General features: G+C 43.4%; 1 protein-coding gene across 1 annotated transcript; it reads left to right on the top strand.

Moving 5' to 3' along the window:
- The first annotated feature begins 17,955 nt into the window (after positions 1 to 17,955).
- Positions 17,956 to 23,853, top strand: KCNK18 (potassium two pore domain channel subfamily K member 18). The gene is made up of 3 exons (XM_066621454.1): positions 17,956 to 18,199; positions 19,458 to 19,565; positions 23,045 to 23,853. Exons 1-3 carry the CDS (start codon positions 17,956 to 17,958, stop codon positions 23,851 to 23,853), a joined length of 1,161 nt encoding a protein of 386 aa, XP_066477551.1.
- Positions 23,854 to 26,424: the final 2,571 nt, after the last annotated feature.

Genomic DNA, 26,424 nt, shown 5'->3' with positions numbered 1-26,424 from the left:
GATACTGGAAGGTCTTGGGCCACTCTTGCAAAGAACAATGAAATTAAGATAGACATGCTTTGGGCTCTTCTCCTAACCAACTCTGTGGGGGCAGGTGTGCCCCAGATTCCTCTCCCATTCACATCTCATCCTCTGTTCTAAACAAACATAGAGAAAGGCTGCAATCCTAACCACACTTTTCTGAGAGTAAGTCCCATTGAATAAAATAGGACTTACTTCTGAGTAGACCTGGTTAGGTTTGTGCCTTAAGTTGGAGAAGAGGAGGAGGCAATGAGGATTTTCACCCTAGCTGACTAATAAAACAGACCCCATAAGAGATTGGGATGATCTAGTACCAGTCTTGCCGATCCAATATATGAAATCAAAGATATGAAACAAAATAAATGACTCTTAGAAGGTGCTGTCTGTGCATATAAACATAATGCTTTAAAAAAAAACAACTAAGCATCCATAGGGTAAGAAAAAATATGCAAGCCTTGGAAAACTGTATAAATTTACCAATAACCATCATCTCAGGGACCAACAGGCTATAATTAGAATTTAATAATATGAGTGGAGGTGTGATCTGCATGCTGCTTGAAAAATTGGAGTCTTTTTTTCCAGCACTTGTGAACATTCTGCTTCTTAGATTGGACTCCAGCTTGGTCTACACAATGCTTGTCCCACTGAGACAAACAAACACCATACTAATAAGAACGAGATCAATAATCTAGCTTTACTTTAATCTAGCTAATTGTTGGAGAAATGTTAACCTCAATGGAATTTGGTTAGCCTAGCAAAACAGTTAAAAAAAAAACCTCCTTCCCAAATATCACAAGGCTCCTGTTTTCTTGTAAATACATTATAGCTATTGGCTCTTAGAATGTATGGTAAGTGTTAAATTCAGTTGAATAATTTATTTATAATATCTGTTTAAATGATGGCAGTGAGAGTTTGCCAGCAACAGGTGGGAGTTTGGGAATAAGAGGGAAACTTGCCCAGTTGATGCACTTAATTAATTAGCTCCATTTTAATTTGATCTACTTTATTAATCATATCAAAAAGAATGTGATGACTAGAAATAATTTGATGTTATTATTCCAATGAAAATTTAATAATTTAATTCTGTGCAATTTATGCTTGTCTATACTTTTTAATAGTCATACCAAAGATAGCACTGCCAGCGTTATCAGTATTAACTCATTGTTAATAAGTTTAATTAATACTTCAGCAATTAACAACAGATAAAGTATTATAAGCTAGATAGTATTTGCCTGAAAATGTGGCATTGTGAATTGTGTCCCTTGTCATGAGTCCTGTGCAGACGGTTTCAGAAAGTGTACACCTCTGAGCAGAGTGCTATGGTGAGATTGCCCCTATTGGTTCTCATCTCTCACTACACCTAACCTTCCAATGCTGGAGGCCCCATCTGTTAGGTGCCTATACTCATAAGAACATAAGAACAGCCCCACTGGATCAGGCCATAGGCCCATCTAGTCCAGCTTCCTGTGTCTCACAGCGGCCCACCAAATGCCCCAGGGAGCACAACAGATAACAAGAGCCCTGCATCCTGGTGCCCTCCCTTGCATTGGCCTTCTGACATAGCCCATTTCTAAAATCAGGAGGTTGCACATACACATTATGGCTTGTAACCCATAATGGATTTTTCCTCCAGAAACTTGTCCAATCCCCTTTTAAAGGCGTCCAGGCCAGATGCCGTCACCACATCCTGCGGCAAGGAGTTCCACAGACTGACCACACGCTGAGTAAAGAAATATTTTCTTTTGTCTGTCCTAACTCTCCCAACACTCAATTTTAGTGGATGTCCCCTGGTTCTGGTGTTATGTGAGAGTGTAAAGAGCATCTCTCTATCCACTTTATCCTTCCCATGCGTAATTTTGTATGTCTCAATCATGTCCCCCCTCAGGTGTCTCTTTTCTAGGCTGAAGAGGCCCAAATGCCGTAGCCTTTCCTCATAAGGAAGTGCCCCAGCCCAGTAATCATCTTAGTCGCTCTCTTTTGCACCTTTTCCATTTCCACTATGTCTTTTGAGATGTGGCGACCAGAACTGGACACAATACTCCAGGTGTGGCCTTACCATAGATTTGTACAATGGCATTATAATATTAGCTGTTTTGTTCTCGAAACCTTTTCTAATGATCCCAAGCATACTGTTGCACTGCGCTTACCTTGGTGCTGAAAAGTTGGTTAGGATTGCGCCCACAGTAAGTTTCATTGGTTCTTTCTCTATTCAGCTGGTATTGCTAAATATGAAGAGAGCAGCAGCAAAAACATGGATAATACATGGTTGAATATTTCATGAAGTCTGCAAACCTGGCTTGTTTCACCAAGATCCATCTGGATAAGATTGGGGCCTTCACAGGTCCAATTGGTTCTGGCTCAAATACTGACTTTTATACTGACCTAAGGATGAGAAGGGGGTGTACTAGGTTCTGTATGAATGCCACATTGTATCAGATGGCCAGAGGTTTTGAGTATGTGCTCCTTGTAGTAGGGCAAAAGTGGGGATTTGCTAGCACATTGCTTCCATGCAGACTCCCTGGCTGGGAGCATAGAGCTGGTTTTGGGACCAATGTTGATGTCCTCCAAGTCCTGGAGAACCACAATATTCTGAGGCCCCCTCATCCAGTGAATCTCCACTGTGGTGTGGGACCATTTATATCTAATGGATCTTAAATAATTCCTTTAAAGTTCTGGTGGAATTGCCAAACAGATGCAGCCATCTTTCCTGTTTCTGGCTGGTTGATCTATGGTACAAGCAATTATATCGGGGCAGAGATGTGTTTCTTCCTCATTGCTCCCTCACTGGACAATAGAGCCTGAATTCTGTCCTCATTAAACCAATAGAATTGTAAGATTCTACTGCAAGATCAGGCCAAACCCATCCAGACACAGCTTAGAACTCATTTCAGATTCAATGATGTGGTGGTATAGCAGCAAATAAATAATTCTACTTCAATACTATGTCATCCGCTTATCATTCAGCAATACTGTTTCATGCAGAGAGGTGTATGCTACATCCTAGTAGTCTGTCTAATAAAGTAGATAGGCACTCTGTAATGTGCTGTGACCAGTTTGCAAAACATGTTGAGGATAAACCATTTGCATCTCATTTAGCTTGGATACTACTGTGGAATCCAGGGCACCTGAAGCACTCTGAGATCTTTGATTTACAACAGGGGTGTCCAAAGTTTTTGGCAGGAGGGCCACATTGTCTCTCTGACACTGTGTTGGGGGCAAAAAAAAGGAATTAATTTACATTTAAAATTTGAATAAATTTACATAAGTTTACATAAATGAATATATTAAAGATGAACTTATATGAATGAATGAAGGTCTTGCAATAACTCGAGGTCTATAAAAGGCCTTGCACAAACCAAGGCTGGCCTTTCCTTTGCTGCCACTGCTGCCTCACAGATGTGAAACAGCAAGCAGTGGAGGGAGCCCTCATCCCACAGCTCACGCGAGAGGTCAAACAGTTGCCCTCACACTGAGAGCATTTGCATCGGGCCAGCATAGGCTCCAACAAATCTCCGGAGGGCCAGAGGCTCATTGGAGACTGGGGGCTCCCTGAGGGCCGCATTGAGAGGCCTCAAGGGCCGCAAGTGGCCCCAGGGCCGGGGTTTGGGCACCCCTGATTTACAAAATCTCAGCTAAAGGATGCTACCAGGATTCTTGGAGCTCCTTATCCAAACACCTATTTGCTCAACACTTACCCATTGTGACTGTTGAAATCCATCTGTGAGAGACTTTACCTGTTACAAGTGATAGACTTCTTAATTAGCCTTTTCAGTTGAAAGAATGATGCCCTTGGCTCTGAAGCAAGCTATCTTCCATCCAATTAGGTTTTTAAATATCTTTTGATAACACAGATTTGAATAATTAGATATTATTCCTTTGACATTTTCCATTCTTTGGCAGAATCGTTGAACTGATGAAAGAAAATCATGGCCCCAGAGTCCTAGATTTAGGCCCAGCTGGGCACTCTACTCATTCATTGAAACTGATGAAAAAGCTCTGCTTTGGTTTCCTCCTCCTTCAGAAGTTAGATTGATGAGAACTTGGGTTTTGTTTTGTAATAGTGTTAACATGTGGAACTTCCTTCCCAGAGGTTTATCTAGCAATATTTTTCTGTTCCTTCTGTCCCCTTGAATAAACTTGACTATTTGTGATGACTTTTTTAAATTTTAGGATGACTGATGCTAGTGAGCTACTTTCCTGCTAAAATGAGATCTAAAGTACCTTTAATTTGACCCAAAAAGAACCTGGCAGCCAATGATGCTTATGAAGAACTGATGTTATACATTCACTATAGGCAGCACAGTAAACTGCCTGCCTGCTGTGTTTTTGTGCTAACTGAAATTCCTAAATTGTTTTCAAGAGTAGCCCCACGTAGAGCAAATTATGGTAGTCTAAATGTTACCAGCTTATGCACCACAGTAGCTGAGGGCCCAATCCTATCCAACTTTCCAGCACCTGTGCAGCCACAATGCAGCCCTGAGATAAGGGAACAAATGTTATCTTGCCTTGAGGAGGCCTCCATGACTGCCTCCCTGCCAAAGGATGCAGCACACGCCCCATTGGCATGGCTGCACCGGCACTGGAAAATTGGATAGGATTGGACCCTGAATATCTCTCTTCCACAGAAAGGACATACTTGGAAAACTAACCCAAGTGTTTTGATCTTATCACTTAACTGCAAGTTTTCAGCAACCAAAATGCAACACAGCTTATTCCAGCAACCTAAATTTGCTAACATGTCTACTAGAGTCAACACGTGTTTCTTTGATGAGGATGGAGCAGAGGAATTGACTCAAGGGTCAATCCAGCTTCACAATAGGTAATGGTATTGGTGGAACTTTAAGGAAGCGTCACCTTTTGAATTAGGCATTTTTATTTCCATTAAATTCTGTTTTAATCAATCATGTGCTCCTCGACTGCCCTCTTGTGGACACTTTATGCAGGTTAAATAGAATTTTAAAAAATGGTTGCTTACATACTACTTTTTCTGACAATGACAGAGTAACTGTTTTTAGGAAGTCTATAAAAAGTGTGGAACATCGCTGGCAGACAGGTACTTGGTTATATAGGTGGGAACATAGCTACCAATAACCTGTTTTATTAGGAAGGCTAGACAGTACGCAATGCACCTTGTTAGCACTGAATTTTAAAAGAATCCTGTGCAGGAAACAGAAGAAGTGTATCTTGTTCACATTTCAGAACTCTAGGCAGCATCAAGAACCACTTAAAGCTGCTGCCTTCTTCTGCTAAGTAACTCATGCAATGGATAATCCAGCTCTGGTTGAAGCCCTTGTACTAATTTTAGACTGTAATCTGCAGAAGATTAGAGTAAACCAATCAATAAACCAAAGTGAAAAAGAGCACATCACCATATGACTGGTAATTGTTAATCAATATGACCTCTTAATCCTTATTTCTATTAAACCACTCAGCATTGGGGATTCCTGGCTGCAAATAAGTTCAATATTTGCCTCGGTTCTGCCACAGACTGGCCATTGCTAGCACAAGTAAATCCATTGCAAAATTTTAATGGCCCATTGGTTGCTGTTACTTGGGATATGCTTCAGAAGAGCTCTCAGTCCAAAATTATTAAAACAAAATAATGATGGAGAAGGCAGGTGAATGAAATGACTCTAATGGAAAAGCCTGCTGAGTTAATCACTTTTGTTTCTATAAACATTTGATGATACTGTAGGATAAGTCTTCTGCGTAATGCAACAAAGAAATGCAGACAAAGCTGATTTTTCTCCTGAAGTACAACTGTTGAATAATTCCAGATCAATCAGAATTTATGTATGAAACTGATCGACTCTCAAGCCAGATCTACATTGATCTGGGGATCTACGATAGAATTTTGTGATGCCTCAGGAACGCATAAGACAGTGGTGTGCAGTTATGTATCCCAGAGCCATACTACACCATTTCATACAAATCAGTATGGTGTAGTGGTTGGATTAGGACTGGGGAAACCGAGGTTCAACTCCCCACATACCTATGAAGTTCACTGGCTGGATCTCAACCGATCATCATCTTCCAGTCTAAAGTGCCTCACAGGTTTGTTGTAAGGATCTTATGGTGGTGGTGGGATAAATATGTAGGATGAGAACAATTAAGCACTGCAAGTCATTGCATTTGGACAGCTGTTTCCATGGCTGTTTGGGCCAATTCTCAGAGATGGCCCTGCCTGAAAGCCAATAGTGTTTGGTTTTTGTTACCACCTTCTGAGATGTTTATACTTTTGAGAAAAATGAGGTAGCAGAAGTATTACAACCAATCAAAAAAAAAAAAAATGACAGCCCTTAAAATCCAATCAGACATAAGATCAACGTTTGGCTGTTGGATACGAGAAAATGCTTGAATGAAGATACATAAGATCCAACCGTCATATTACATAAAGTGTGGTGATAGAATTCTGGATTGTTCCACTTTAGAATTCGTATCTTAGGCAGCTTCCCCAAGCAGAGCAACCTCATGGCATGTAGTCCATGAGCACACTGGCAAATGGTTTAGTTCAGATCTTGTCCTGGTTTGCTGGTTTACTACATGCAGGATGTGTTTTACATGGGGGAGCAGCTTAAATATATGATGCCCCTCCTGCAACCTGAAGTGGAATATTCCAGAATACTAACACCTCACTGTGCATAATGTGTAGATAAGGTCTCCTTTCGGAACCAAAGGCTGTGGCAGAACCTTACCTCCATCTCCTTTTCCTCCCCTTCTGGTCCCATTGCACTGCTGCAATAGGTTCATTTCGATCAAGAGTTATGCCAGGGTCTATGCTTGCTCCAGAATTCCAGATACATGTGAATGTGTTGTGATTCCCCTGTGAATCTGCAGAGTGCAGATCATTTACAGCCCAATCCTAACTAAAGCTCCTCCCATGCTTATGCAGCTGTGCTAACGGAGCGTAAACTGCATCCTCTGGAGGGGGCTGTCACAGAGGCCTCCTTGTGATAAACGTCCAATGATGAACAAAATATTGACAATATTGTTGACTGGTGTTGGTTAATACAAGTTCCAGCCTGAAACCTAAGTATCAACTACATATTGGCACAGTATGTACAATGTTCCTAAAAGTGCTGTTTTTTGCTATTTATTTCAGTAAGCTGAAGTTATTTAAAATAATTCACAAAACTTTCAAAATTGTTCCACGTACCCCAATGATGGTCCAAGTGCCCCAATGACTACCTCTATTATTATTATTATTATTATTATTATTATTATTATTAGTAGTAGTAGTAGTAGTAGTAGTAGTAGTAGTAGTAGTAGTAGTAGTAGTAGTATGCAATCATATATCACATTTCCTTAGCTGCTTAGAAGGAAAAAAGTGTTAGCTAGCAGGTGGCTCATAGGGATTAGTATGATGGATTCTTGGTGAAGTATTTACATTAGAAAGAAGCATATCTGAATATCTAAGATTTTGGACCTTTTACATGGTTACTGAGTCACATAGTTAGAGTTGGAAATGTTCCTGCTGCTGTGACCTCTGTGTGCAGAAACTCTTTCTCTAAGCAATTTTGGGCAGGGACATCTGCTCCACATACACAGGCATAGATAGGATTGCATGCGTTCTTTGGCTGAAGGACAGGCAGCTTCCTCTTAAGTGTAGTGATGGCACACAATCCCCACTCCCTCCCAGCTCTCTAAAATGCTACAGCAAAAACCCAGCATAGTGATATGCACTTTCTCAGTTTCCACACCAAGCAGATTTAATAGCATTCCTCAAGAAGGCCCATCAATAATTACCTAAAAGCAATATTTATAGAGGCATTAAACTAAACAATAGTGCTATTGGGAATATGAAGATCCATTTCTGCCAGGTAAATCAAAAAGATAGCAAGTGGTCACTCAATTCCTGATAAGAAAAATTTTCCCCAGGAAACAAGCATCTACATGGTTAACCATACTATTCCTTTAAGTATCTTTCAGCCCAATCCTACCTAAATCCCCCCACCGATGCAGCTGTACCTCTGGAGTATGGGCTGTATCCTGTGGGGGAGGAGAGATGTCTCCTCTGGGTAAGGGAACATTTGTTTCCTTGCTTGGGGTTAAACCTCTGCTAGGTCTGCTCAGACCTGTGCCAGCAATTTTGCTGGCGAAAGTCTAAGTGGACCTGGGCAGGTGGATTGAAGCAAGGAAGAGCAATAAAACATTGGCGGTGCAGCTACTGCTGGTACTACCCCCTCCCCAGCCTGTCTCCATCCCACTCCCCCTTTGTGTCCTGTATCACCACCCTCCCCCACACTGACTTACCAGTGCTGGGATGGCAGTGGCAGGCTGCTAGCATATGGCCAAAGCTGCTCAACATTTGTGCTGGCAGCCTGGCCATGCTGAATATCACATAACCATTTGCAACAGCTGCAAACAACCTTGCGCTGCTAGAACACTAGCTTTGGCAGTGCAAAGCCCCAATAGGACTGGACCTATTAGAGTCTGTTTTTCAGTTACAATCTGAACCATGTAGTGGTTTGGCACTGAAAGATACACTGGGTATCTGGTTGGGCAGATCAAGGCTATCTGTTGAAATGTACTCTATTCCTTCAACAAAAAAAGTGTGGTTAGAATTCACATAATAATTATAAAGATACACAGAGCAACCTGGTCAAGATAAGAACTCTAATTATATTGATAGAAAAATGATCTAATTAGATACACCTTATATAAGATAGAATAACCCTTTCATTAATATTTCAATTAGTCTTTCATTAATATCTCAAAATAGCAGCAGGCAAAGGTCACAATATGAGTTGAAAATCAATGTCCATATAAATGAAATGCTGTTGTGTGGTTATTGGCCAGAAATGTATCTAAGGGCACAATCCTAACCACTTATGTCAGTGTTTTTCAGCACTGTACAATGCTTTGCAGCACTGACATAAGGGCAATGCAGCTCTGAGGTAAGGGAACAATCATTCCCTTACTTTGGGGAGGCCTCGGTGAGTGACACTCAACTGCAGGATGCAGCACATGTCCCATTGGCACCGCTATGCCAGTGCTGGAAAGCACTGACATAAGGGGTTAGGATTGCGCCCTAAGTGACGTAGCTAGCAGAGGTGGAAGGCAGTCTGCCCCAGGTGCCACCCTTGGGGGGGGGGTGACATCATGAGTGACCAAAATAGATAAAATTGTGGTTGTTAGGAATAACACCATCATATTATATACCATTTGATGCGTAATATATAGCAGAATGTAATGAAACAAATCAGAGTGAAATAACTCCATTCTATCAAAGGTTATGGCCAGAAAACAAAAATACAACTGTCTTATGTAACAATAACTACAATTATCTTAACTCAAAATGGACCAATTGCTCGAAGAGCCAATGAGATGTTATTATGATACAGCATGGAACCAATAAGGAGCAAGGTGACACCCTGGGGGGTGACACCAGGGGTGGATCCAGTGTTTGGGAGGGGCATGAGCACTACTTTAACTCCAGGGCACAGGTCAACCTGGTATGTAGATCTGGTTGAACTTTGATCTCTGTGGGCAAGGTTTGCTGGGTGGGTAAACCTAGGCTTCTGGACTTGGAGCTCAGATCTACCTACCATGTAGAGCTGGGTTCCCATTCCAACTGCCCTCTGGAGCCACATTTTCCAGGCAGGTAGACCTGGGCTCCTGTCCAGACTTGGAGTTCAGATCTACCTGATGAGTAGAGCTGCGCTTCCATTCTAACCACTCTCTGGAGCCCTCTTCTAGGCAGGTAGACCTAGGCTACCATCTAGATTGGGAGCCCAGATCAACCTACTGGGTTGATCTGGGCTCCTATTCCAACTGGCACCCAATTTTGTTCCTCATTCTAGTGGGCACCCTTATCCGCCGACAAATTAATTTTGTCATATGGGGGGTGATAAAAGTTTATGGGCCCCAGGTGTCAAATGATTTAGCTACGCTAACCATACATTCATATAAAGCACCACCAAGCACAATGATGCAATTTTAGTTCAGTGATAGCGTACTTGACAGGCATGTGAAAACAGGGGCGAATCCAGTGCTTGGGGGGCGGGGCAGGATGTGCATTACCTTAACTCCAGAGCCCAGGTCAACCAGATCGGTAGACTTGAGCTTCCAGTTGAACTTTTGGCCTTCATGGCTGAGATTTGCTGGATGGGTAGACTTGGACTCCCATCCAGACATGGAGCCCAGATCTACCTGCTAGGTAGACCTGGGCTCCCATTCCGACTTAGCTCCATCAGCTGGGTGCAATCTTACTGCGGACACCCTGCCCAGTGGGTGCCTGATTTTGATCCTCATCCCAGTGGGCACCCTTCCTTACTGGTGTGACAGTTTGGGGGGGCACGCACCCATTGTTCCCCTGGAGTGCAGGGGCAGGGCTGGAGTGGAGCCCTGCCTAAAACCCTGGAGATCTACCCTGGAGATCAGTCAGTGTAGACAGTCAGTGACTTGAACCAACCGGCTTGGTATTGTCTTGTCCCAAAAATGTTCCATCTCCCAATGCCCACTTTTTTTGGCTAATTAACACATCCTTATCTCTAGAAACAGCTGTGGTATACAAAGGAATGAACACAGAACTCCTTATCTATAGCAATTAACCAAATTTATTGCTACGAACATGTATTCCCTGCAAGTTCTCTTGTCCAGAGGCTTTCCCTCCCCAAAACTCAACTTAGTGGGTAAAGGTCCAAAGCCTCCAGTCCAAGTCCACTCCAGCTCAATCTCCCAAAGCACAGTCCAGTCTTCCCAGTCCAGTCTTCTACAGCAGAGTCCCTCCTCTGTATCCTCTCCAGCAGAGTCCTGGCAGTCCCTTTCTCCCATAGGTTCTGGTCCATCTGGGTCCTGTAGGTCTGGGTCAGGGTACCTGTAGGTCTGAGGCTTTGTTCCCCCTGAAGCTGCCTTTTATTCCTGTATGTCCTGTGATCCAAATGTAGCTCAGCTGTGAGCTAGCTCATTCAAAGTCCCATCAAGGTCAAATGAAGCTAAGGTGTCCATCCAGGTCTCCATTGGCCTTGATTGAATACAGCTGTGGAGCCAGCCCTGCCCTTCCTGGAGCTGTCAACCAGCTGTCAAAACATGGGAATTGCTGTCAACACCACATCATCCACCTGATGATCTTCTGATCTTCCATTACAGTGTAAGGCAGCTTCACAGATTCTGAGAACATCATCATCATAATCATCACCACCACCAACACAACTGTGTTTGAGAAGAAACAAGCGACATTCATTGATTTGGCCATTCCAGAAGACAACTGAATGGAGGAAAAACAATTGGGAAAGACTGCAAAATGCAAAGTCCTGGAAACTGAAATACAGCATCTTTGAGGAAAGAAAACAACCACTGTTGGTACACTAGGCACAACCCCCAAGGTCCTTAAAAAATATCTGGGCAATATAGGCATTGCCACAATAACAGTTAGATAACTGCAAGCAGGGCCTAGGAGAGATGGGTAGAGGGGTAATACCCAGGCCCAGGGTCAAAAGGGGGGCCCAGGAGCCAAAGCAGGGCGCCCAGAAATTTCCTGGGATTTTACATTTTCCTATCTACGCAGACTTGTTGCCCGCACTGGATGCTGGAGACACTATCACGAGTGTTCAGCTGCAGCTACTGGCAAGCCAAATAGGCTGGGCTGAGGAATGCATACATGACCCTCCTTAACACAGTGTCAAATCTGGGAGGAAACTGGACTGCTACAGTAGCTCTTTGGCTTGTGGATCTGCTTATCATGAAGGATTGTATAGGGGTTCAGGGACACAGCTGCAAGACTACAGCTGCTGCAGAAGCAAGTTTTAGTACTCACAAGTCACTTTCCATTCCAGTGTGAGCCAAAATACAATGATGCTAATTTTCTGCATGATTTTCTATATTTAAAAGATTTTAGAATGGCTTAGGAGTGTGTTTGGTTTTCTGTATTACTGTATCTAGCTGCCAATGACACATTGGGGGGGTAGACCTGGGCTCCAAAGACTTTTCCAGCTGTCTCCACCCTCCCCCCACCCTGTTTTGCCCCTCCCTGCCCCCATTCTGCTTGCTCATCACCACCCTCCCCTGCTCTGTTTGACACCCCCCTTTGCAAAGGACCCAAAAGAAACTTTGTACCCCCTGATAAAATTCCTCTCAGAGACTCTGACTGCAAGATATCTGCAATGAATCACACAACTAGGAACATCAAACATTGTAAGATGATACCTCACCAGTTCTTACACTCCGGGATAGAGTTTAAACTAGTGAGCACCCAAAAACCCCAGTCCAAACATCTGGTGGACTGTGACAGCACTGATGATAATAATAAAACGGAGTGTCAACACAGACAGAGAGACTAATTACAAGAGATTAATTACAGACTGTCAGGGTTCCCCTCCTCCCACAAGTCCCCAACTTACCCAGGGAGAAGGCTTCTGGGCCAGAGGATCAGGGAGGAAGCCGGTGGAACATGGGGCCACCTCCCCATAGGCTGCTTGGGCACTCCTGTAGGCAGCAAAGCACAGCAGAGGAACAAGGTGCGCTGAACCACCCGCTTCTCCCTCTGCCTTGGAGGGGGGGAGACAGGACGCAGGCCATTCGGCTGCTGGGCAGTTGCCCCTCCCCCACATTGGGGGAAAAGGGGAACACTCCCTCACCCAGTCAGCCAGGACCTGCCTTGCTGGGCAGGGCACCTGGCTATGACATCGGGGCCCACAGCTGGACCTCCAGATGTCATCTGCAGAGCTACAGGACCCAGGTGGGCAGGGCCAGCCTGCCCACCCCAGGCAGAGACCAGAACAGAGACAGCAGCCTTCCCAGCCCTCTCAGGAACAATCCTGGCAGCTCTAGGTGAGAGGAGACAGGAGGGGAAACAGAGAGAGGAAGGGGCGGAGTGCTGGTAATCCTAGGGGAGGGCAGTCCCAGAGACAGGCCCTTTTTGTACCATCCCTGTGAGGGAAGGGGAGGGGCCAAAGGGGAGGGGTCTGCCCTACATAAACCTGGAGGCCAGGGATGACAAGGCAGTTGGGAGTCAGAAGAGCAGGCAGGAGGATCTGCTGCTAGCAGCTCCTGCTCCTGACTGGCAAATGCTGCCAACCCAAAGAGGGGGAACCAGGTGACACAACCCCCCCCTTCTGGTGAACTCTTCTGAGGCCTCCACAAGAGGGTCCCCCTTGGAAAGGCCGGGCAGGCCCTCCCCTCCCCCCACAGGGAGGCCTCACACAGACAAATTCAATTTATTCATTTTGCTTGCAATGTATCCTAAGTCTCTCAAATCTGTTCTAGTGTTACTAATCTGGCCACTCTGAACTCAGGAATTCCAAAGGATGGCTACAAACCATGATAATATATCATTGCAGAAAGCATCACAGATACATCATGATGAGCATTTACTTGCTGATGCAGCAAGCAAGATAACTTTGGTTCAAGTCCTTTATTGTTTTTAGCTCTAAGTACTGGGTTGGTCTCAATGGCCTTGCTAGAGGGGTAACTGGGGTGAGCCACCCCAGGTCAAGCTCTAGGGGGCAACAAGTGTTCCATTTGAGTCACCTGTGCTTACTGTGGTGCAGTGAGCGGAGTGGTCCACCCTTGTCTCTGATTGGCTGCAAATCACACTGCACTGGAAGCAGTTGGGGGTGACACAACAACATGATTATGTCATCATGTCACCGCCAAACTACTTCTGAGTGCTGTGCTTTGTGCCTGAGCACCAGATGCCATCTATCCCAAGCTTGCACTGCCAAGCAGTGCCAGCTGCTCATCTAAGTGTGTGTGGGGGGGGGGGCGTCATGGAGCAGAGGGGGTGTGGCATCTGCCCTGGGTGTAAAGTGCACCGGAAATGCCACTAGCTATCCTAAGACCTCCTGATGAGGCTGTATGCCAAATGCTACTCTCCTTACACAGTGATGTGCAGACTACTCCCCTTACTCTTCTGTGCTCTAGCTCAGCACTCAGCACTCTCCTCCTCCCCAAAATTTTCTCTTCCTTTCTGTCTTCCTCTTCCCTTTTCAACCCAGGGAGTGAGAGGAGGAGCAGTGGAGGAAAGTAGGTGGACAGAGGTGGGTGCCCCCATCAATCTGCTGCCCGAGGTGATTGCTTTAGTTGGCCTCATAAATAGGCTGGCCCTGATCTAGATCTACTTGAATCAGCATAGACATTCAGGTTTACCAATATATATCCAGAACTCAGAAACACAAAAGCCTGAAAAATATCACTTTTGTGTGTTGACAAAGACAACTTTGCATGCTAGCTTTTTTCCTGCACACACAAATAATTTATAATTAAATTAGTTGCTGATTCTATCACCTTCTCCCTTTAATAATCTCTCTCTCTCTCTCTCTCTCTCTCTCTCTCTCTCTCTCTCTCTGGGAAAAAACCAATTGATAACATTATTTTAGGCTTCTCATCTCAACCTGATAGGACAAAACTGCTTTCCACTGAGGCAAGCAATTGGTGAATCTAGCTCAGTACTGTCAAGAATGACTAGCACTTCACCAACCTGGAATACTCAGCGCCAGTGGCATGGGGTAGCATCCAATGAGCCACAGAGGGGAGCCCAGTGGAGGGCTTTATCAACCTGACACCAGCCTTGATGAAACTAACTCAAGAGAAAGGGAAATTCCAGTGGTTATAGACTTTTGAAATCTGAGCACTTAATGCTTGGAAGTACAGTAGTTGATGATAATGGAGCGCCTAAACATCAGTTCATTGATAAAATAATGCAAGAGAGTTATTGATTATCTAAAAGCCTTTCAGTATCCAAAGAAAGAGTTTTCTAATTTGAACCTCTGTGATTCAAGAAAATGAGAGGAACTGCCTGCATTCTAAACAGCACTTCCTTGTCAGATTAACTGAGCTGAGCTTGTCCACAGCATTTTTCCCATTTCAAAGAATATTTTCAGAGCAACACAAAATTTGTGTTAATGAGCAAAATGGACTTTGTTCGCTTAACTTTGCTTTTAGAAAATGTGCAGTACTTTACAGTTCGTTACTGTGCGGCTGAAACTGGGGAACACGCGCAGATGCTCATACCTACGTTTGGTGTGTATTAGAAGCAAGAAAGCAGCAGTGTGAGTCTGCCTCCACTCTGTGTCAAGCACAGGAAGGTGACAGGAGATCTCTGACCAACCAAGCAAGCTGGAGCGATTTCATGCAAGACTCAATTTTCTCAGAAGGTGGCAAATGGCACATGTGCACAGGCACATGGAAAATGCTGCAACTGGCTGTCTACAATGGTGTTACAATGGACGAGTGTCAGTAACTGACAGAATTTGAGAATCAAAATAGATGTGATATTATGGTAATTATGCTGCCTCTACTTATGGGATCTCACCTGGTTATCCTGTTATGTGTGCCTTTACTTTTCTGTATTCTCATGTCCCTTTCTGTCTCTTTTTGTGTCCTCTATTATTTGACTGAGCAGCCATGCCTTCAGTGTTCTGCTTTCTCCTAGATCAGCCATTTTCAACCACTGTGCCGTGGCACACTGGTGTGCCATGAGTGGTCCACAGGTGTGCCACCAGAATTTGGGGGAAGGTCATTTATTAGTAGGGCCAATGGGGGATGTGAGCTCTCACTGGCAGCATGGTGTGCCTTGTCAATTGTCAAAAACCTGATGGTGTACCTTGACAATTTTAATGCCCTGTCAGTGTGCGGTGAGGTGTAAAAGGTTGAAAATCGCTGACTTAGATCATTGCAATTCTGAGCTGTTCTATATGCATTTCAGTAGTTTTGGGGTTAAAACTTAATTGAACTGTTTGCAATGATTCATTATTGGAGAGGTAAAATGGAATCTGATACTAACTGCTATATGACATATTTAAGGTGCAATCCTGAGTGCCCCTTGGGCAGATGCAAGTTCCTTGTGCTGGACAATATGGTCGTAAAAGTGCCATAAAGCATTTTCGTGCTGACCTGTGAGTTGGGGAGGCTGGTGCGAGGACGTGCACCTGTCCTGTACTGTAGTAAGCCCCAGGACAGGTAGGTTTGCGTCAGCCTTTCCACCAGGTTATGAAATCTTTCTTCCCAATATAATTAATTATGGGTACTGGGGGCAGAAAATATGCCTCAGCTGGCAACCCCTGCTCTCTGTATGAAGATTTTAAATGTTTTCTTTTTCAAAGAAAGAAAGAAAGAAAGAAAGAAAGAAAGAAAGAAAGAAAGAAAGAAAGAAAGAAAGAAAGAAAGAAATTGTTAACTGCTTTGCAGCATGACAATATGGCAGGATATAAATACACATATGTAAATAAATACTGTAATGTATAGGAATTAGAATAACAGAGCTTTGTATTCAGCTGATGCATTGAAGATGCTATGATATATTCTTACCCTAGGATGATGAAGATGCCCAACATTTGACCAGTAGGGAGATTGCAGGAAGATGGGCAGCCCAATCCTATTCAAGTTCCTCCATGCCAATGCAGTGGCACTAGCATGGTTTGCACTGCATCCTGTGGGGGAATTTTGCAGGATGCAAAATTATGTTTTTTATCTGCTAAATAGCTGGTGCAAGTCCACATTGCCCCATGTCAGCGGATCAAGCCCAGGAAGGGCGATAGGATACAATGTGTGCAGCTGCTGCCAATCTTGCCTCCTCCAGGACCAGATCTGCCCACCCACCCCCCATTTTGCTGCCCTCCTCTGCTGCACCTCTCACATTGGTCTGCTTGCTCCAGCTCCTTGCACTGGTGCAGGACAGTGCAAGCCTTCCCATTGATGCTCCTAACTGGTGCACTGGCACAATGTACTTTACAGGTTGGACCATCAGCCAGCTACAGTGCCATATTTCATTGCCTACGCTCTCAATGAATGAGCTTCAGGTTTCACAGTAAGCAACAGTGTTTGAGTGGAATTTGCTAGTCTTGTTTACCCATCATTAAAAGTCTAGCAAGGCACAATCCCACAAGACATGGATTAGTAGCAGATTGATCAGTGTCAGCTCACTTCTCCATACCATATCAGGAAAACATTGGAGGAAAGTTTGGGTTGAAGAGGTGAGAACCATACAAGTGGGGGGTGGATTTTTTTACCCCTCCATCCCTTAGCTCTTCAACCAAGAGACATAGCAAGTGGGGGCCCCAGGATGTTCCTAAAGGAGGCACCATTGTCTCTTTACACTTTGTTGCAAGAGAGTACATATTAGAAGTCCAGCAGGCAGATGTGTAGTTGTGAATGAAGCTGCTCAAGTTAAAAGTTTAAAAAGTACTAACTTGTGTAATAAATGGCAAGAACAGTTCAGCAGCCCCAGCAGTTATTACAGGAAAGAGAAAAGTGATTTAAGGCGTGCATTCAGATTTTTCCTGGTCCCTTATTGAATACGTTTAAGTTTTCAGAATGGTTACAAATTCAATCCCATGCAGGATATTGATCAACTGTACAAAACAGTGTCCAAACCAAGTCGCTTGGGGGCGGGGCGGGGTTGAGTGAAGATAGTAAGATGGAGTATGAGAGTTTTACTGAAGTCCTTGGGAGACAGCCATTAGTCCATATGATGACAGAGTCATTGTAGCTCTTCAGGAGAAGTTTGATGTTACATCTCCACTCCTCTGGGAATGTCCCTTATTTTATACAAATCGATTATCTGCATATGAGCTCCCATTATCTACACTTTGCAGTTTGCCTTCTCTTACTGGAAAATTTATTTCTGCCATTGCCAAAGGGCAGGGCATTGAAAACTGTAGCACAGTACAAAAAAACAACCCTCTCCTTTCAATTTCAGATGACTACTTGAGACGTGTACAGTAGCTGGTCATCTCTGTATGCATTACAGCTTGGAGGAGGGAATCAATAGCTACTCTGGGTGATGTATTATCATCTGAGAGACATACATTTTAAGACATGATTAGTGGCAACCCAGGCTCCTCTGGGCATTGTAATAACTTCAGTTATAAAATCAAAAGCTCTTTAAGCTTGAAAAGGAGTATTCTGTTCGCAGGCAGAGGAGGTTTATCTGGAGTTGCTGCTTGCTGTTCTTGAAGGGGTTGTCTGACATTGCTGATAGAACGTTTTGAGACAATGCAGTCCAAACCATCTCTTCCCCAACACAAGAAAAGGACTTGCACCCACATGTTTTGGGCTGCCTTTCCTCACGCCTGTTTCCTCTTGTCCCTCGTGATTTATGCTTTGCTGGGGGCTCTCATGTTTTCTCATGTCGAAGGGAATCGAGAGAGCAATGAAAGTGAGACGTATCGGATTTTTATGCTGCAGCTTTGGAATCTCTCAAAGGATTTGTCTGGTATGTATAACATCCACAGAAATTGTCATATTAATTTGCAGCAATTGTCACCAGTTTGCTTTTCAGTTTGAATGTCTATTTGGAAAAAAGATTTCTTGTCCTGCTCCCGTATGCCCAGCACACCTATGTCTGTTTTATGAACAGAAAGATGTGGATAAGCCTTTCCCAGTTTAGAATATTTGTCACCGGACTGGCTTCTGGGGGCATTTCTGGGAATTGATATTGTGATGTCAGATGGGTCCGTGGTTCAGGTAAAACAGTGCATATTCTCTGCATCCTTTAGCACTGATCACTATGACCAGTCCCAAAGTCCCTAGCATAACAATGCACTCTTAAAGGTACTTATGCAACCATCTTTTCCTCTTGAGTAGTCCAATTTGGGAAAAATAGAATTACTCCAGACTGGAGGATGAATAGTCTTTAGATAAGAGCATAGTTATGATTTCTTGAATAACAGGTCAAAACTTATTGTTCAAATAATTTTCTTCCTGTTTTTCACTGGTGTTATGTAATGGCTACGAACTCAAGCTGCAAATAAGAATTTCCCCAGTTTATACCTCTGCTATGTGGGACAAATCACACTCTCTGAGTTTTGACTTCCCAGCTGTAGTATGAAAAGAATAATTCTTACTTACCTTACAGGGTTGTTGTAAGATACATTAAATTAATAAATTTACATTAAATTAAATTTATATTTAAATTACAGTGCATAAATACATTTGTGGTACTCTGCATGGTCAGAAAGTGTTAATACAAAAGTATTGCTATAACTTCAAATATTTCAATTTTGTTTACCATCTCTCCACCCACCCACCCCTTTTCCCCCTTCCAACCTTTGCCAATTTCTCAATGCTTCACGTAATGCTTTATAAAGGAATTGAACAAAGCTTACTTTGTGCCATGGCTTAGCCCTGGTATCTGTTTTCAATGCCGGGCACATGTAAGTGTACACAAAAGTGCCCCATTCAGAAATTTATTAATTTCTGGAGATACTTTGGAACCACAAGGAAACTATGTACAAGAATTAAGGAGAAGATCAGGCTCAGACTTTGAGCCCAACATAATTTACTTCTTCTTCTAGAAATTGCACACTGGAAGGGGTGTGTTAAGAATTAAATCCAAGTTTTTCAGTTGCCTAAACCCAGTATAGTTCCACAGAAGATAGGTAATGGTAAGTCAGTGCTGAGTTACACAGTTGCAAATCCTGGTCCATAATGATCACCACTTTTCATTTTCTTGTGAACAGAAAATGAGACCTCAAATGAGCTGTTTAAGAAAAGAGTACATGACCTGATCAACCAGATTGAATTAGACTGGTTTGTCAACCCCAAAGACAAATGGTCCTTCTTGGGCTCTCTGTTTTTCTGCTGCACAGTGTTCACAACAGTGGGTAAGTATGATTTTTACAACACATTTCACATTAGAACTTGTTCAGAGCCAAAAGAGATGTGGCTTTATATATATTAATTTTCCCCAACTTAAACAAAAGCCATGGGTGGCTATGATCAAGACAGATGATCAACACAGAAGGACCAGAATTGAATGCATTTGCTCTGGTTCCAGGCCAGGTTAAGTGTTGCCATGGCTACTATTTGCCTCCACTGTAACCTAACCCAGTCCTGGCCCTGAAAGCCCTCCATGGGGCTGCTTAGATCTGTGCCAGTGATTTAGTTGGTGCAGATTCAAGTAGCCCCATTGGGCAGGCTGGAGCACTACATGGGGTAAGGGGTTAAAAATCCCCTTACCCTACCTTGAGCCTCCCTCTAACTGGAGCTGAATACAGTGTAGGACACTTGGCCCACCACACCAGCGCAGGTTAGAATTGGGCTGTCAAGGAAGAAAGGCCATTCTATGACTAAAAGATGGTAACTTCTAGAATAAGAAACCAAGCTGACCTAAGAGGAAATTTGTCCTGAGCTTCCTCATATGGAAATAAAATGAATTCTGATTGGGAGTTCCAAACCTCTGCATTGGGATCTTCCTGGAGGCAACTGTCACTTTAGGACAGTGGTCTCCAAACTGCACAATGAAAACTCCTTCCCCTCCGTGAGCCACATGTACTGTTCTGCTGCTCTACCACTTTGTTATTCACCCATGTGGGCATAGGGATGCTCTGGGTAGACATGTCTATGGCTCGAACATCGTGATGCAAAACCTGCTAAGACGTGGTCCCTGTGCCAACATGGGTGAAGAGACAAGCAGCAGAACAGTAAGTGCTGCTCACAGAGGAGAGGGATTTCAAGGAACACCGGATCTGGCCCACGGGCCAGGGTCTGGTGAACCCTGCTTTAGTAATTTTTTGGCACGTAGAGGATCTTTTTTTATTTCTTAGATGCCCACATTAATTTGAGATGTAGCACAGATTTTCAGCATATATTATGGTTTATTATTTTGAATCTCTGCAAACATGCAGGATGATTTAGTCTGATTAAGCCAGCCATTGTAGACATTCACTAAAAGGATTATACTACCATAGTTGGTAGGAATGAAAACATCATATTCAGTCCACTACTCACAAGATAGGTTTGTCCATCTGTCATTCTTCTTTCCCTTCCTGATCCAGTTCACTTGTGCAGTTCCAACCAGACAGCATTGGCCAATGAACTGCAAGATGCTTGTGAAGCAAATAGCTCTGTCTGATTATCCAAGCAAGTCTGTAGAATCACATGCAGCCTAGGAAGGCGAAGTCAGTCTATTTGTTCAGGGTTCTTTGGAGAAGCCAGGATATTTGAAAGAGGAAAGAAGTGCCTGTCTTTTTTCATTGTTACCTGTGACCTCAGGCAACATTTGCTAGTATTTGGGTGGACTGTATTGTTAAGACCTTTCCCAAGAATGCAAAGTCCAGCTTAAGCCCTTTTGATGACTATGATTAAGAGATAAAAAGGAAACAAAAACATTTTTTCCCATACATTTAAATTATAGCAATTAACTTTTACCTCTAGCCTGTCTCTGAAGTCCATATTATGGGGCACTTCTTCCAGGTGTGAAAATAAGAACAGGGAAGGGAATTAGGAGCTTACAGGCCACACATCAAGTGGGAGGCAAAATTGGGAATGGAATCTAAAGACTGTAGGACGTTTAAATAGCAAGAACACATGCATATTTTAAAGGTTTCTTGTGTTCGACTTGGGTTTACAAACCACACCTCCTGATCAACAACCTGGGAAGCCTGGCAGCAAATCTCATCACAAACAGCTGTCCTCATATTATACTTGTATACAAAATGGAGTTACCATGTTCCCTCTTGTCAATGTCCTGCTGCAATGAGCTCTATACCAATATTTGAGGGAAGGTGACACAAAGTATCCCATGAAATGAGTTGAATTGGTGTTCGGCAAGTTAGGGTGCAATTGGTTGAAGTATCACCATTATATTACCAAGAGATAAACAACCTTTCCTAGCGATGAATCAACTCATGGTACACTTAAAAAGCAACCAGATTTTAATGAAGGTCAGTTTTTAAGGGGGCACGGGTGACGCCACCCAAGTTACGTATTGCATGAAGGTTGCATTTGCATGATGAGGAAAGGGGGTTTGGGATGACCTCTAAAATGTCCAAATAATGGAAAAATGTCCAAATAATGAGAAAATGCACAGAAAAGGGGCTGCCTCAATGCCTTTTACAACTTTGATATGGAATTGATGGCCCAATCCTATACTTACCAACTGTTGTTATTGTGCCTCCCCCTCTGGTGCTGACAGCCTTAAAGCTGTCAGTGCCAGTCATAAAATGCACTCCGTCAGCATACTACTCAGCATGCTGCCAGGGACACTGGCAGGACACCTGGCACCTTCTCCCCCATGATGTCAACTCTCCTGTTGTACACCAGAGCAGGTAAGTCTGCAGGAGAGGAGGAAGAGGAGGAGATGTGGCAGGAGGGAAGAATGGGGACGGGAGGAGTGAAACGGGGAGAAGGGGAGTAACGGGGCGGGAAGGCGCAGGAGGGAGTGGATCCAGAAGCAATGGGTGTGGCAGATCCTATCCGCTCTTCCCACAGCCTTTCTACCCCCTTTGTCTCCTTGGACTTGTGCTAGGAGACCCATTGCAGGGCAGGAGCCATATAGCAGTGAAAGGAAATTTAAATTCCCTTTTGCCCCTGAAGCCTCCTGATCTAACCTGCCTAGCTGGATACCGCATGCCAATTTTTGAAATGGCTTTACCACAGTGGGGGGGGGGGAGGGGTGAGGACAGCATTGCAATCTTAGCTTCTCATTCTATGGCCAACCCAAGACTTCCCAATTCCTGAGATGGGGTGCCAAATTCCACTTTCTCTTAACCAGTGGCAGGTCTGGTGCAACCATTCGTCCTCCTCTTCCACTTTCTAATCCTTAAGGACAAAAGACAAAAAGGGGGGGAAGAGGTTGAGGAAATATCGAGAAGAGAGGAGTGCTGGGTTAGAGCAACTCTGACCCGCTAGCCTACCACTCTCCTCCTCTGTACACTTCCTCCTCTGCTCCACTGCCCTCTTCCTTTGTGAATGCAGGAAATGAGAGAAGGAGGGATGGTGGACATGAGCAAATGAAGCTTGGTGTTCTCTACCACTCTGCAGCAGTTAGCCTTATGAAACAGCCATGTCCCCGCCATTCAGTACATTACAACACAAAATAATAAGATGTGTTTTGTGCTGTATTGTGCACTTTGTGAGAAAACAAATAAGCCGTCTGAAGTATTTTTCTCTGCAGTGGAAATACATGAATGCTTCATGTTCTGAAAAAAACAAACCAATTGTATGGACATACAAGGAAAAAAATGTGCTTATAAATATGTGTTTATTTCATCAACCTTTTATTTAAGTGACATGCATGGAAAGACAAACAGCAGCAGCAATGTAACTGAAATTGTTTTCCTCTGGTTACATTTGGTTTCAGGTTATGGTCATACCTACCCTGTGACAAGACTTGGGAAATACTTGTGCATGCTGTATGCTTTATTTGGCATCCCTCTAATGTTCTTAGTTCTCACTAATATGGGGGATGTCCTCGCAGCGATATTATCCACATCTTACAATAAAGTCAGACAACTGCAGTCAAAAATATTCACCAGACAGACTCTTCGATCCTTTTGCAAGAAAGGCAGAGACTCAAAACCGGGATCCTCATCGCTTAGGCAGACCAAAATAGTCCTTCGTGAAACTTTACATATAAAGGAGGTGCTAAGAAGTAATTCGTCTCTCAAAAGGAAGCCTGCGCAAGATCGGAATGTGGAAATATTTGAGAGACTTATTGCCAGGGAAAACCAGTTCCTGACACCACCAAAACTGATCACTTTTGAACGATGGAGTTCGTGTCCTGAGCTAGATACAGGTACAATGATGAGCAGCATGATTGATAATATTGATAAAATAGGGAAAGAAGTAGAGAAGCTGGATGTGCCCTTTCTCTTGATGATGCTCATTGTATTTGCCTACATTTCCTGTGCTGCTGCGATTCTCCCACACTGGGAAGATTTAGATTTTGAGGGCGCTTTCTATTTCTGCTTCATTACTTTGACAACCATCGGTTTTGGTGATGTTGACTTGAAGCATCCCCACTTTTTCTTATTTTTCTCATTTTATATTGTGATTGGCATGGAAATTGTCATCATTGCTTTCAAACTGGGGCAAGACCGGCTCATCTGTCTGTATAAAAAACTGATTTTCTGTGTGGGCCTGAAAAATGTTCCTCACAAAATGGTATGATGCCTATTCAATTCCCAAAGGAGGGCCACCAACATCAGTTCTAAAGTCATGTTCTTGGTTGTGGCTGTACCAGGTTGAAATGAGTATTTTGCTTTTGTGTCTTTGTTTTTCCAATGGAAAAGCATAATTCAATGGGGTGGATTTCTCCATTGTCAGTGGGGACCTGCTGTAAACTAGTGGAAAGACACATACTCATAGTCAGCTAGGGCTTTTCCTTTCTTAAGGAACATAAGTCATAGATTAACACTATTCTTTGGAGCAGTCGTCACTTCTGTGATACTTCTGAACTATTTTATCCCCAAATTTATTATTATTATTTTTATTATTTTATTGATTTATATCCCGCCTTTTTGCCCCATGGGCACACAAGGTGGCCTACAACAATTAAAAATACAAAATTAACAATTAAAAACAATAATTAAAACAGTTTTCAAATAATTAAAAATCTAAAACAAACCCCATGGATTCTAATATAAAAGGAGAAAGAAAGCCAGCCAGCCTGTCAACAGTTAAAAGCTTTTTGAAATAAAAAGGTCTTCAGTCCACGCCGAAATATTAGCAACGAGGGAGCAGTTCTCAATTCTAAGGGGAGGGTATTCCAAAGTTCGGGGGCCACCACCAAGAAGGCCCTCTTCCTGGCCGCCGCCTCTCTCACATCTCTTGGTGGCGGCACAGTCAAAAGGGCCCCCCCCCCCCAGATCTAAGAGTATGGGCAGGATTGTAGAGAAGGAGGCGGTCCCTCAAATACTCCGGGCCCGAGCCGTTTATGTTTCTAAGGATTCTCCCCATTTGCAGTGACAGAGTCAGAATAACTGAATGACAGCAGCTCTATGCTGAATAGTCATTAACCTTCAGTGTAGGACACCAAAGATTAAAAATGCCAGAGTCATCAAGTAAGAAGCTGCAGGATGCTTCCCAAAGCTAGCCTAAGATCTCCTGGTGTGTGTGAGACAGCATGTTAAATCTGCTGCGCCTTATCTAGTGATATGCTTGCTCCTCCCACTTCTTGGTTTGGAAATGGAAGAGGGGCTGGAGCAAAAGACGTGTGGAGGAGAAGAAAGTGAACAGGAGGAAGAGAATCCACCTTCATCCATCCACTAGCCTGCCACTCTCCTATCCTCTACACTTCCTCTTTTGCTCCAACTCCCTTCTTCCTTCTCCAATCCAAGAACGACGAGGAGGAAGAACAGTAGAAGTGAGTGGATGGTTGGAGGTGGGTATCCCCCACCACCTGCTGCCTGAAGTTACCACTTCAGTTGGCCTCCTGGATGGGTCATCCCTAATGCTTCCCTAAAGTTTTGCTCAGATCGGTTGCCAATCAAAGGTGCGCCAGACAATGATGGCACTTGTTTCCCTGATCTGTATGGTCTTTCAAGAGAAGCACTGGGTAAGAAACAGGTTGGGTGGGCAGGCAATGGTAATTAGAATCTACATAAAAGAAGAAACCTTCAGAGATACCAGCAGTTTGAAGAAAGACAACAAGAATAATGGCACTTTTTCAGAAGCGCTGGTTTTCTGTTATGTTTCTTGGGGTGTGTGGGAAATAGGGGGAAATGTATGATATTTTCCTTCTTATGTCCAATTTTTGTGCCTGATAGGAAGCTGCCCCAACAAATGGGAAATGGGGCTCTTTCCTAGTTATGAAAAACAGAGTAGAGCATAGGACATTTTCTCACTTCTTGATCAATTTCCAGTACCCAGCACAATGGGTGTGTTGCTAATGGTTTTAAAGCTCTGTAGAGATAAAGGGCCAACTGACCCTCACTCTTTCCTCAGCTGAAGAAATGCAGCATGGCTGAAAGCCAAAAACCACTTCTCCCTATCACTCCAAATATGAAATATTGCAAGTAGATTTGTTCAGGATAATGAATACATTTTTTCTGGGATCAGCAATGCAGTTACGAAGGCATGCAGCCTTGACTGAAAAATTTCCTCCCAGTGACACAGTATCATTTTGTCACATCATTTTTCCATATGCAAACAGAGCAATGTGTTGTTGTTGTTTTTCCAGGCAACTGCTGCCTAGAAAAAGATTGTACCACATTTGCAACTAATCTGAGATCATATTCTGAGTTGTAATTACTAGGATATTTTTAGGAGGACAGAATTGTCCACACATAGTCAGCATTCACCTGAAACCAGATCCAAATTGCTTTTCCTTCCTTCTTGTTCAATAATAACACATCTGAATGAGCTGGACTTTTGCCCCTTGTCTCTGCCTTTTTTACAGGGAAACATTACCTCTAGGAAACAGCAATGTTATGACGATTACACTGGTAACTTCCTAGGTAATGTGCACACAAAAAGCATCATAATAATAATGTCTGCATATATTACAAATTATAATAACACTCAATTCCTCGGAGGAGGCTATATTTCTTGCTGCTGTGCAAGAATGTACAAATCCTTTATAAAAGAAAATTTCAGTTATTTGAACATTCTCTAATGCAGAACACAAAGGCTGCAATCCTAACCTCGCTTTGCTGGGAGTAAGTCCCATTGAACACAATAGAACTTATTTCTAAGTAGACCTGGTCAGGATTGTGCCCAAAGACTCTAAAGCCTGTAGCA

This window comes from Tiliqua scincoides, chromosome 3 (assembly GCF_035046505.1).
Source record: "Tiliqua scincoides isolate rTilSci1 chromosome 3, rTilSci1.hap2, whole genome shotgun sequence".
NCBI classification, from domain to species: Eukaryota; Metazoa; Chordata; class Lepidosauria; order Squamata; family Scincidae; genus Tiliqua; species Tiliqua scincoides.
This window is presented reverse-complemented; position numbering and strand designations above follow the sequence as displayed.